The sequence below is a fragment of the Geotrypetes seraphini genome, chromosome 1, assembly GCF_902459505.1.
Source record: "Geotrypetes seraphini chromosome 1, aGeoSer1.1, whole genome shotgun sequence".
NCBI classification, from domain to species: domain Eukaryota; kingdom Metazoa; phylum Chordata; class Amphibia; order Gymnophiona; family Dermophiidae; genus Geotrypetes; species Geotrypetes seraphini.
Window position 1 is genome coordinate 503378894 of NC_047084.1, and position 13567 is coordinate 503392460.

Here is a 13567-nt window from a genome sequence, read left to right on the forward strand (position 1 = left end):
GCGGAGCACTTTCTGGGCTTTTACGAGGTCGTCAGGACTTGGCTCACTGTTACTTTGACCTGAGGCCCAGATGGGGTAGGGGAAGGCTTCTTAGCCAGTTTACCCACAGAAGGTTGTGACAATGGAGTTCTTTCTGCCGGTGTCAAATGATGCGGTGTCGAGTCTCCTTCCATTGCGACACCGAAGAGAAGTTTTTGTTGGATCAGGCAGTTCTTCAATGTTCTTTCTTGGAGAGAAGAACAGCGGGAACAAGTCTCCGGCCGGTGCTCAGGCCCCAAGCACTGGAGATACCAGTGATGCGGGTCAGTTACTGAGATGGGCTGAGCACAGCAACCATACTTTTAAAAACCCGTCTGCGGGCGGGACATTGATGGAAAATTGGCCCCGGCAAGATCAAAATTGGAGGCCAAGGTGGTTGAATAGGCTCCCCGGGCCAAACCTATGAGAGGGAAAAACCAAAAATTTGTACTTTTTTAAAAATCTAATCTAATAGAAAATAAGAAAAATAAAGAAATGACAAACTCAAAAATCCGCGAGAGCCGGAAGGCAGCAAGAGAGAAAAGTTTCAATGGCTGTTGAAAACGCGTCTTCTTAGCTCTGTGGCAACTAAGAAACTGAAGGGACTGCACGCCTACGTCGGGCAGGAAGGCACTCGCGCATGCGCAGTGCAGGCTATCACAAACTTTCTAAACACTTAAAAGTGGTGATGCATTTTTGAAGTGGTCCATACCGGGGCTCCATTGGTGACATCACCCATCAGTGAGAATATGTTGCCTACTTGTCCTGGGATAAGGGAAGTAACTAACGGCAGATACTTTACTGCAGGGACAAGGCCATTCACTGCTCAACATGGCAGTGAATGACCTTGTTCCTGTACCTGCGGCAACCAGATTTTTTTTTCTTCCGTTCCTGCGGACTAGCCGTAGGTAACAAGTCACCGTGTCATTCTCTAGATAGCAGGAGGGGGCAGGACCTAGCACTAACAAGTGTACCCCAATAAGGCACCAGCAACCTAAAACACTCCCAGGCTCAGCTGAACCAGGCCCAGAACAGGAAATATAAATTTTCAAGAGACAAGAAGCTGATGGAAGACTGTCCACCTCCTATTGGAGATAGAGAGACTGACCAGAAGCCTCACCATCCTATGAATTCAGTTTTGCTCTCTGTCTCCACCTGCTGGTAGATGGTCACAAGCTGCTAAGACAAGGAAAATACTCTTATAAGAATATAACTAGCTACACATAGAAATCAAAAAAATAAATAAATAAATAACCCTCCAAAATTGAAATATTGAAATGTACATATTATTCAGACAAATTGCTTTCCATGAGAGTGAGACTGGGCTTGGCAGTGTTTTATTCTCTCTCAACAGATGTTTCATTTTTAAGGCAGTTGATATGTTTCTTAGAATTTGTGGATAGCATTATTTAAGGTCCCAGTAAATATATGATTTTTTTTGTTGTTGTTTTAAACTGTATTTTATTCAACAAAATGAAAAATAATACACAGGCTGAATGCCAACAACAAATCTCCCACAATAAACACCCCCCCTCCCCCAACCGAGTGACATAGCATAATACAAAAACAAAAGAGGATTAAGAAATCAGGTAAGAAACAAAACATATACATGATTCATAAAAGGCCCCTCCAGGAGCCATATCGATGCCAAATACGACGAAAGGCCTGGTGTACAAAAGAGCCCTATACAAACGAGAAATTAGGCCCACCCCAGATCCCAACCGAAAGACTTGAAGAAAGGCAGAATCCGCCCCTTCCCATTCAGGAATCACCCTCTTTTTCAGAAAATCCCGAAGCTGAACATAAGCGAAAAAATCTGTCTCCGGTAGGTCATATAAAGATTGTAAAGCAGTAAAGGGGATTAAGTCTCCACCTAATACTAATTGACCCAGCACCCGGAGACCTCCCAATTCCCAACGCCTGAAAATCCCAGTATCTCTGGCAGGCAAAAAACCAGGGGCAAACCTAATGGGAGTGGCATAAAAGTAACGCTGACGCGGAAACCAAGTCCGACGGACCTGGCACCAAGTCTGCAGAGTACACACCATCCCATAGGAAGCCCCGTTCTGCAAATCTCGAAGGATCTCAAAAGGTAACCAAGGCAGGGCTGCCAATGGATAAGTCGGCTGCAGTGCCTAGTCTAAAGATACCCAGCGTTGTGAGGGATAAGCCCAATGGAATAACACCTGCAATTGAGCCGCTAAATAATAAGTGAAAAAATCAGGAACGCCCATTCCCCCATGTAACCTGTCCCAGTACATACGTTCCCTCCTTACCCTAGGCGGTTTATGTGTCCAAATATATGCAAAGGCCCGTCGATGAAGCCTAATTAAGAACTGTTTAGGAATTGAGAGAGGCAGGCAGGAAAACAAACATAAAAAACGAAGCAACACATTCATACGCAAAGCACTAATCCTACCCATCCATGAAAGCCGTAAACCTTCCCAGCGATCGAGATCCGTAAAGACAGTCCGTAACAGCGGAGGATAATTCAATTCAAAAAGGTCAGAGAGCTTTCGAGATATACGAACACCTAGGTACCTAATAGACTTAGCTGCCCATCGGAACGAAAAAGTGGCACGTAAGCCAGCTACCACGGAGTCCGGAAGCGAGACATTAAGCAATTCAGATTTATCAATGTTAACTTTAAAGCCGGACACCTTACCGAAGAGATCCAAAACACGTAACACCACAGTCAAAGACTGAAGCGGGCGAGTCAATGTAAACAAAATGTCATCAGCATATAATAAGATCTTATGTTCTTCACCACCCCCCACAATCCCCTGAATATCCACATGCGCGCGAATAACTGCTGCTAATGGCTCCAAAACCAACGCAAAAATCAGTGGTGACAAGGGGCAGCCTTGTCTGGTACCGCGAAGAATCGAAAAAGCGGTAGTATATCTGCCATTAATCCTTAAACAAGCCTCCGGTTCAGTATACAATAAAGTTACCCAATGTAAAAAAGCCCCCGAAATACCCATCCGTTTCAACACCGCTAGCATAAATGGCCAATAAACCCGATCGAAGGCTTTTTCAGCGTCTACTGACAACAAAACAGCTGGAACAGAATACTGATGGGCCACTCCAATAAGATCTAACACTTTTCTAATGTTGTCACCAGGTTGCCTCCCCGAAATAAAGCCACATTGATCACCATGAACTAGAGAAGGCAAAAAACGTTGCAAATGGACTGCCAAAATACGGGTAAATAGCTTATAATCAACTCCTAACAACGAAATAGGACGGTAAGACCCACAAAGGAGGGGATCTCTACCAGGTTTAAGAAGAAGAGAGACCGCCGCCTGCCGGAACGAGTATGGCAAACTCTCTCCTTCCAAAAAAGAATTAAACAATCGCGTAAGAGGGGCAACTATATAGAGCTCCATTTTCTTATAAAATAAAGGCGAGAAACCATCTACACCCGGAGCCTTTGAGGTGGCTAAATGACGAATAGCTGCCACCACCTCTGCGGGTTGAATAGCGGAAGAAAGCCAAGCCGCATCAACCTCCACCAAACGAGGCAAATTTACACCAGAAAGAAAAGTATCAATCTCCCCCTCTGTTACGTCAGACTCCGGAGTATACAAAAGCTGATAGAAGGACAAAAACGCCTGATGAATAGCCGCATCATCTGAGCAGAGTTGTCCCGACACATCACAAACTCGCGTGATAGAATGCTGTGCCTGCGATTGCCTAAGCTGTTTAGCAAGCAAGCGGCCCGCCCTACCACCCCATTCAAAAAACCATTGTTTCCGCCTCTGTAGAGCCCAAGCCATACTCTCCAAATCAAGCTCCTGCAAATCCCGTCGGCACGCCGCCAGGGCCACACCACCAGCCGCCGACGGGGCTCTTTTATGAGCAGTCTCCAGCCGCCGTAGACGGGTTATTAACTCCAACCTACGAGCAACCCGACATTGATTGCGATACGACCCTCTCGAAATACAACAACCACGAAGAGTGGCCTTAAAACTTTCCCATAGCACATCTACCTTAATACCAGGCTTATCATTAAAAACAAAAAACTCTTTATCATCAGTCTCTAACAATGATAAAGTAATGGGATCTTTCAACAAAAAATCATTCAAACGCCACAGACGACGACCACCCCTATCCAAGCCAACCTGCAACTCCAAGGTTAGGGGAGCATGATCAGACCACACACGTGGTTCAATACAGGAGTCTGAGACTTTCGAAAGAACAACATGAGGCAGCATCCACATATCAATCCTAGTATACGAATCATGTTTTGACGAATAGAAAGTATAATCCCGATCCCCTGGGTGTAAATAGCGCCACACATCTATCAAATCCTGCCACCGAAGAAAGCGCAAAAGAGCCCGTCTATCACCTCTTGCATAGCGGATGGAAGAATTAGAATTATCCTCCTGAGGATAGCAGGTAAGATTAAAGTCTCCTCCCATGAGGAGAGTACCTTCAGCATGATCCAACAGCACATGTTCTAACAAAGTAAAGAAAGCCCCCTGACCAACATTAGGTGCATAGATATTCAATAAGCTATATAAGTGGCCATCCAACTCAGCTTTGACCAGTATGTAGCGTCCCTCAACATCCCGCACAACCTCTCTCAATATTACCTGGATATGTTTGTGAATTAAAATACCCACCCCCTGTGTTTTTTTCCGGATCTTATTAGAGGAAAGAAAAACATGAGGATAACTTTTATGGGTAAGTAATTTCACATACTGGAACTGAAAATGAGTCTCCTGAATAAATCCAACAGCAATATTCAGGCGATTCAATTCCTTAAACAACAGCCGTCGTTTTTGTGGTGTATTCAAACCATGTACATTATAAGATAACAAAGTAAGCTTATCCATTCATACCATAAGTAGAAAAGCACTGAAACGCCAATCCCATACCATAGTCCAAAACACCCAACTCATCCATCTCACTCAATCGCACCTCTAAGGAAAACAATACACAAACACACCCCCAAACATCCACTCGCAAAGGCACCCGGCCATAATCCAACCCACCACCCCAACACCCCCCCCCCCAGCTCCCCATTAACACCCCATATGGTCCAGCTACCAAAGCACCTGGAAACCACGGTACAGGAAGTGTAGAAAAACAGCTCCAATAAGGACCCCCATTATAAAACCCATAAAACAACCCCTGCGGAAAAAATCACACTGCCAAAAGAAACAGACACATCACCAGCAGTCAAGTCCAAGTCCCTCATAAGCAGAAGTTCAATGCGATGAGGTTGAAGCTGCTTCCAAAGGATGACGAGCAGCAGCCGACCTAGCCACTCTCTGCCAGCCCAGCCCTCGCCCAGATTTGGCAGCAGGAGACCTCTGTGGAAGTGGAGCCATCTCCGAAGTCGACATCATCACCGCCTCCACCAAGCGAGACTGAACATCTGTCACTGTTATTGCAAAATAGGTCTTGCCTGCATGAGTAAAGGCCAAGCCTATAGGGTAGAGCCAACGATACCAAACACTGCGCTCTTGCAATATTCGGGTACAATCTCGATATGTGCGACGGCGGGCCAAAGTCGCTGGAGCCACATCAGGATATACATCTATGTCAGTGTCCTCCCATTTAACAGCTCCTCCAGAACGCCGCACCGCCCGCAGCACATGTTCTTTATCCACATAACGATGAAAACAAGCCACAACATCACGGGGGCGATTGGCATCACGAGGTCCAGGAATACGATGAGCCCGATCAAGCAAAGGTTTCCCCACCTCTATAGGTAAGCCAGCAGTCTCGAGTGCTTGAATGCAAATAAGATCAATCACTTCCATGCAGCGAGAATCGGAAACAGTGTCAGGCACACCCCGAAAGCGAAGATTGCTACGTCTGGAACGGTTTTCCAAATCTTCCAGCTTTAGAGTAGTTACATCAGCTCGTTCCTCCAGCGTAACGATCCTGCCCCGCAGCTGAGTCAACTCAGCACTATTAGCCTCCACCTCAACTTCTGCTTCCCCCACACGGGTCCCAATCTCCCCCACCTCACGCTTCAGGTCTGCAACGACGCTGTGAATATCAGCCCGAACCGCTGAGAGTTCCGTCTTTAATTCTTGGAACCAGCCGCGCATCTCCTGCTGAAAAGTCGGCATCGCGGCGTCAGGAGGAGGGCCCATAGCAGCCGCTGCCGAATTGGGCGCCATCTTGGAAACAGCTTTAGCCGGCCCGTTCGAAAGTGGCGACGATAAAGCTTTTATATCCGTTTGTTTTTTCCGCGTCGCCATCCAAACTCAGCACGCTGATGCCACCAACAAGCAGAAGAAAGAGGAAAGGGCAAGCACTCGAATTCACACAGAGGTAGCAAAAAATAGCACCGGGGTCTGTGGAGCTATTATTCTAGGCTGCCATTAGCCACGATGACGTCACTTCCCCTAAATATATGATTTTTAACTTTGAATACCAGAGCACCATTAAGATTTCCAGAAGGATTTTTGAATCTTGTTTACTGAGCAAGAGTATTAAGTGGTGGAAAGAGCTGTAAACTTTTATAAGTAGAGTCCCTGATTTAGAAGGAAATTAAATTTAAGAAGAAAGCAAATTGGAGTTTTACTCAAGTATAATGCATTATTTCACTTTAACTACTTTATAATTGAGTTTTCTTATTCTGCAATCTTTTAATTGGTAAAAGTATATCTTATTCTTTTTTTAAAAAAAATATTCTTTATTCATTTTTACACCTATCAATTAAGTGCAACTTAAGATATATCACTTTACACTTGAAGAACACTTAATATTCCATCAAAAACTAATATACATCAAATATTCCCCCCCTTGTACCATGAATTGAATTTCAGACAAGAAACATAACATATCCCTCCCTCCTCCTCCACACCCTGGACGTGTATAAATAAAGGGAAAAGAAAAGAACTGATTTGTTCTCACCTCCTGATCTGGATTAGGAATATTCTCTAAAATCATTTTTGCCTGCTGAAAGTGTTTGCTAGCTGCCATGTAGAGGTCACAGGATTGAGGAGGAGGATTGTACTTGTTCAGGTCAGACATTTCCTAGAAAGCAAAACATCTTATCAATTCAAAGCAACAATTACAAATTTCACACAAAGTTGAAAATTTGGGGCACAATTTATGAATGCATGTGCTATACAATTTGCAAAAGCTAAAACATGTTTTACACAAAGCAACAAATTTATACTGACCCTGATGGTGGCTCCTATTTCTTTAGGGGGGTCTTTTACAAAGCTGTAGTAGCAGCAATGCTGCTATGGTAAATGCACTGAAGCCCATAGGAATTGAATGGACATCACTACCACAATTTTGTAAAATAGTCCCTAGAATTTTTACTTAAGAGTGGCCTTTATTGAGCTAAGGCACCACAAGCCTTTAGTAACTACTAAGAGAACTTCATCTAATTTTATATCACCCTCCCAAACCAGTATAGAGCAAGTCATTGGTCAGGCAGCGTAAACTATAGAACCAGGCTATTGTGGACCATATGTCATTAATTTTATTCATACTTTCTGCATGTAATGCATTTTTTACATGTAGAAAAGGGCTCTTATAATCTTGTGCAGTTAAACAACAAGTTGGTGTGTACTTCAAACATCACATGTAAGCATTCTCAGGTGCCTAGTTTTGGCAGATAAGTAACAGAGTTGTGATGTATGACTGTTTAATTTGGGCAATGCAGTGGTAGTCCTATTACAATGGCATATACTCAAAAATAAGTTGATCTGAATATAAGTCAAGACCCCCCTTTCCCTCCCCCAAAAGGAGGAAAAATGGTTAACTTGAATATAAGTCGGGTGGCTTAATATTCAAGTGCCCTGCCCTGTTAGGCCTCTGCACCCTTCCCCCTCCCTACCAAGCTCTGCACCCAGCCCCCTTCCTTCCTTCCTTTCCCTGTCAGACTCTGCACTCTCCCTCCCAGGCTCTGCCCTCTGTCCCACCCCCCCTTATCTTCATACCTCTGCCAATCCCTGGTGGAGGTGCAGTGGGCAAGAACAAGCTTTCCAAACTCCTGGCCCACGGGAGCCAGTAATGGAGCTGAGAAGCAGTGCCCAATCATGCTGCTGCTCGTGCCGTGCAGCTGGTTAGCAGCGGGGCAGGAGTTCGGAAAGCTTGCTCCTGCCTGCTGCACCTCCACCAGGGGTCGGCAGAGGTATGAGGAGGGGGGCAGAGCCTGATAGCAGCAGCCTAAAATATTCTGGAAGGGGGCGTTGGCCCAAATATAAACTGAGACTCCCATTTTTGGGCTGGTTTATATTTGAGTATATACAGTATATTGTTTTTATGAAAGATATTTTTCTGACTTTTCACATAGGTATCCTGACATAAAAATAGCTCTTAAGTCTGGTCACTAGATGTTAACTGGTGGGCAGTGGCTGAGTTTCTCTGCCACAGGGCACTGTTAAGTGGTGCTTGTGCAGCCTCCCCAGCAGAAACCCAGCACTCTACCCAGGTCTTCTGGCATGAATCACCTAGCTGAGCCCATAACTATTTTTTTTGACTCGATAGTTTCCCTCAGCAATGATATGTTTGTGCAAATAAATATGTTTTCAAATCTTTCTAACTTAGTCAGGGTTAGATCCAGTGTCTTGAGCTTTCACTTGGTATAACTTGTGAAATTTTTCCCTATTTTATATATCCTCTCAACTTAAACCAGTTACTGCAGGGACATTACTCAGTCAAGGATCATGCACCAGCATTCATTCCAGAGCTTGCAATCATGAGCCTTTAATTTGACCACTGGGTGTCACCAATGCATGAGGACTTACTTCTTCAACCTTATTTCAACACTATCCTTAGCCCTTAGGACAACCAGGGGAGTGGAAGACTGGAGCCAAGAATTGAATCCAGTTCCATTTGCAAGCCATTGAGCAAGCCTATCTATTTATTTATTTTTTTAACTTTTAAAACAACTTGTGGCCTGCCACTAAATTTTATGGTGCCTCTGAGATAAGTATACACAGAAATCATCATTACACAGAGTTTAGCAATTTTAAATCCTGTTATTTCACAAATATTTTCAAAATAGCCATTTTAGCAGTTTATTTCCATTGCTTTTAGTAAATATTTACTTATTTATCAAAGGTGGTTTATTGAGCTCTCTGCATTTCCAGTTCTAACATTATATAACTGGGCAGAATTCTAAAAACTTTAATGCAGTCACAAAACTGTTTGTAGACAGTTTATAGTGGTCTTTAGCGAGCTGTTGAATATTGAAAAGAAGACTCTGGTGGATTCGTACACATCGCCGAGCCATTCTACAAGAGCAGCGTCGGCTTTTGGTGACAAAAATCAGCGACTGGTCCAGGTGTGCAGGTACAGTGACAGTACTGTTAAAAGTGCATCTTGTGGCATGTGTTTTAACTGTGGCCAATAAAAAAAAAAATTACATAAATTTCTCCCGCTGCCACCAACTGACATATACCCCAATCTCTCCTGCTGCCAATTGACACTCCCAACCCTCCTCAGCAGTGGGAGAGATGCCTACGCTTTTCCGCCACCATGCAACATACCCTTGGGATGGACCGGGGAGGGGCCTGAGGCTCTAATTGGCCCAGGTTGTTTAAGGCCCCTCCAATCAGAGACTTAGGCCCTTTCAATCACTAAATTGAAAATAAAATCATTTTTCCTACCTTTGTCTGGTGATTTCATGAGTCTCTGGTTGAACTTCATTATTCTGACTGTGTATCAAATATTTCTTTCTGCCTCCTGCATGCTTCCTCTCCTCCAGACCTCATTCCCTTCCCAAACCAACATCTCTCTCTGTCCTCCATGAGGCCAACTTTACTTCCTCTCTACTTTACCCCTATTGGCAACATGTCTCCCTCTCTCACTGTCCATCTTTCTTTCTCTCATTTCCTCCCTTGCTGCAAAGGGAGTGTGTGTGTGGGGGGGGGGGGAGGGAGACAGTGCATCTCTCCCACATCAAACATTTCACCCTCTTTCATCCCCCAGATCATGTGCATGTTTCAGCACTGCCCACCAGTCCCATGCCCATTTCTCACCCCTCGCCAGCACCATGCCATCTCTCCCTCCATCACTATGTCCAACATTCCTCCCCCTTGCATCCCTTTCAATCTGTCCCTCTCCATCACAGCCAACATTTCTCCCTCTCATCCTTCTATTCTCCATGCATCTCTACCTCACTCCTCTCTCTATGCCCAATTTTCCTCTTTCTTCCTTTACCCTTGTATACCATCTATTTCCCTCATTCACATGCCCAACAATTCTCCCTTTCTATTCCCTCCCTCCTATGTCCCAAGTTAGTGCCCCCTTCCTCTCTCCCTTGTGTCCCATGTTCAAGTCCCCTCCCTTCCTTAAACCAAGTATGTGCCCCTCTCCCTGCATTCCAGCCCTTAGTCCCCAAATCGTGCCCCTCCCCTGTTCCAATGCGCTCCTTCCCCCCCTTTCTCCCAGATCATGTCCCTCTCTCCCTTATTTGCTCGCTCTAGGGCCACACTCGTTTCCTTCAGGGCCATCAGTCTGGGCTGCTCCTCCTGTCTTCAGTGGCACTTGTTACAGGGACATGCGGGCAGCGGTTCACACGCTGCACATGGCTGACCCACAAGCCTTCCTTCTGACGTCAGCGGGAAGGTTTCCTGGTCAGCCATGTGCAGCATGAAAGAGCCGCTGATGCGTCCCTGCAACAAGTAACACTGAAGGCAGAAAGGAACAGCCACCTGGAAGGAGGTATCTGGGATCCCCCGCTGACCTGACTTTCCTCCAAAATCAGCTCTGACATCGGAAGGAATCCTGGATTGGCTTCAGTGGAGGGGGGCAGGCAGGAAGGAGGGCATGGGATCCCTGGCAGCGGTTTCGGGGGGCAGGCAATAAGGACAGCATGGGGTTCTTGGCGGCGATGGTCATTAAGGAGGAAGGGGGGAGCGGAAGACCTGTGCAGTGATGTGTATCCCTAAGGGTATGCATACTGTGTGTTGAGGAACACTGCTCTATGTCAGAGTATATGGTCATAGAATGTATAGTCATATGAAAAAATTAGGACACCCATGAAATATTCAGCCTTTTCTTAAGAAATCTTCACATATAAATGTCAAATCTATTTTTTATTTATCTCTGGAAAAGAAAGTGATGTAATTGCAGGTAAACAACAAAATTTTCCTTGATTTACTCATGAAACAAAAGATATCCACAAAAATGTGTATTCTAACTGAGGAATAAATTAGGACCCCTCCCCCACATATCCTCCCACTTAAAATGGCTCAAATCACATACAGGTGTATCACATCAGGTGCACTTGATTAGAACATCATTATTCAGCATTTTGAAGGATGTCTGCCCTACTTAAACCTCAGACATTTAGTTTGGTGTGCTCATGACGGCTGCAGTGAGAATGAACACTATGGTGAGATCAAAAGAGCTGTCTGAGGCCCTCAGAAAGAAGATTGTAGCAGCTTTTAAGTCTGGTAAGGGATTTTAAAAGATCTCAAAAGAATTTTACATTAGCCATTCATTCCACGGTCCATAAAATAGTGTACAAGTGGAGAACTTTTCAAACAACTTCCAACATGCCCAGGTCTGGCCTTCCAAGCAAGTTGATCCTCAGAGTAGACCACAAGATGCAAAAGAAATCTCCAAAAACCCTAAAATGTCATCACGGAACCTATAGCAGGCTCTTGCTACTGTTGATGTGAAAGTTCATGCCTCTCCCAAACTGGCTGAAAACTAAGAAATGGAAAGTCCTGGAATGGCCAAGTCAAAGCCCTGATCTTAATTCCATTGAGATGCTGTGGAGTGATTTGAAACGGGCTGTACATGCAAGAAACCCCTCAAACATCTCACAGCTTAAAGAATTCTGAAATTGAGCAGTGGGCCAAACTTTTCTCACACCAATGTCAGAGACTGATAGATAGCTACAAGAAGAATCTCTGTAGTTATTTCAAAGACAACACTAGCTATTAGGGTGTAAGGTGTCCTAATTTATTCCTCAGTTAGAATATACATTTTTGTGGATATCTTTTGTTTCATGAGTAAATCAAAGAAAATTTTTGTTGTTCAACTGTAATTACATCACTTTCTTTTCCAGAGATAAATAAAAAAAGGTTTTACATCGATATGTGAACATTTCTTAAGAAAGAGCTGGATATTTCATGGGGTGTCCTAATTTTTTCACATGACTGAGCTAACAAGGTTATAGGTAAAGAAATGTATGCCTGTTATTCTTGAATACAAATTACACAAAATTATATATGTGAAACTAAATTGCTTTCAAAACTAAAAATGTGTTTCTATTTATGTTGGAAATCACATCATATTTGTCTGAAGGTACATATGAATAACATCTGTTGATTATGAAGTAGCTTGCATACACCCATATTGGAATTCCACAATTTGTTCATTTATAGGACACACATGCAATGTATTAATTTGTCTTTACAGATTACCCTGCTATACATTTTACATATAAAAATCATTTCCTTTTAACATAAATAAGATATGTCATCTCTTTAAAGGAAGGCTCTAAAGCTCACCTTGAACTGCAAATAGTGCACTGGGGGTGGTGTGATAACACTGTTAAATGGAGCAAACCGGTGCTCATATCGAACTTGTTCACTATCCAGCTCAAACTTAGGTTTTCTTACTTTGCCATCCATGTCAAAAGCTATCATGGTCTAAAGAGACAAAATGAAAAAGAAAAAAAAAAAAAATCACTTGTGCACTGTAAAAAAAATAAAAAATAATAATAATCATCATTATTGGTATTCTATCACACATATGAGGTTTGTTCAAAATGTTCCAGGACTGATTTTATAAAAATTTATTAAACAATCTTACAACTTATTCTATTGCGTCCCCTTCCCTACGTATACACTTTACCCAACGTCATTTCCAATTCTGGAAACAGTCCTTAAACACATCTTCGAGAATTGCCAAAAGTTGCAGTGTTGAATTTTGCTTTATGTCTTCAACAGTGTCAAATCACATTCCTTTCAGTATGGATTTAAGTTTAAGAAACAAGAATAAAGTCATCAGGGGCCAAGTCAGGAGAGTAAGGTGGCTGGGGAAGAACTGGCATCACATTTTTGCACAAATTTTGATGCATTCAGAACATCTTCCACGACTCATATGTTCCCCATAAATCATTTTCAACATTTCATGTTTCTGTAGCAGTCTTATCCAATTTAAAACAGAACTTCATGCTATAGTGCTGCTCATTGAGGTCACCTATGATGAAAAATAGTCGATCACAAAAACACACTTTCATGAAAGCTGCTGTAGCTTGGAGACGAAAACAGATAACAAACAGAAAAAAGGAGGTTACTTGTGAGGTTTCAAGCTACTCAATACTGCCTAGTGCATCTCAAAAGAACTTCCCATTGGTGTGTAATTAAAACTGTCCTGGAACTTTTGAACAGACCTCATATATGACACCAGGATGCACCTATAAATAGCCTATAGAATATTTCATATTTTAACTTCCATTCATAATCTCAAGGATATGGAATAACTTATTCTTTCCCCTCAAAAGAAGGAAGGGATGTCAAGAAAGTGGTGATGGTAATAGGGTAAACTCAAGAAAGGCTTATTACTCTTTAAATTTTTTAAAAAGGATTATGCATTTAAGGGCTCT

At 43.3% G+C, this 13567-nt stretch overlaps 1 protein-coding gene across 3 annotated transcripts in view; it reads right to left on the bottom strand.

Annotated features, from left to right (window-relative positions):
- The window catches only part of NAA35 (N-alpha-acetyltransferase 35, NatC auxiliary subunit), a 356679-nt gene that overhangs the window by 24303 nt on the left and 318809 nt on the right, over nucleotides 1–13567 (bottom strand). For all 3 annotated transcript variants that reach the window (XM_033927824.1, XM_033927815.1, XM_033927834.1), the window contains exons 20-21: nucleotides 12468–12608; nucleotides 6898–7020 (exon numbers count right to left, since the gene is read on the bottom strand). In XM_033927824.1, the coding sequence (XP_033783715.1) occupies nucleotides 6898–7020; nucleotides 12468–12608 (264 nt within the window). The remainder of the gene's footprint in view (nucleotides 1–6897; nucleotides 7021–12467; nucleotides 12609–13567) is intronic.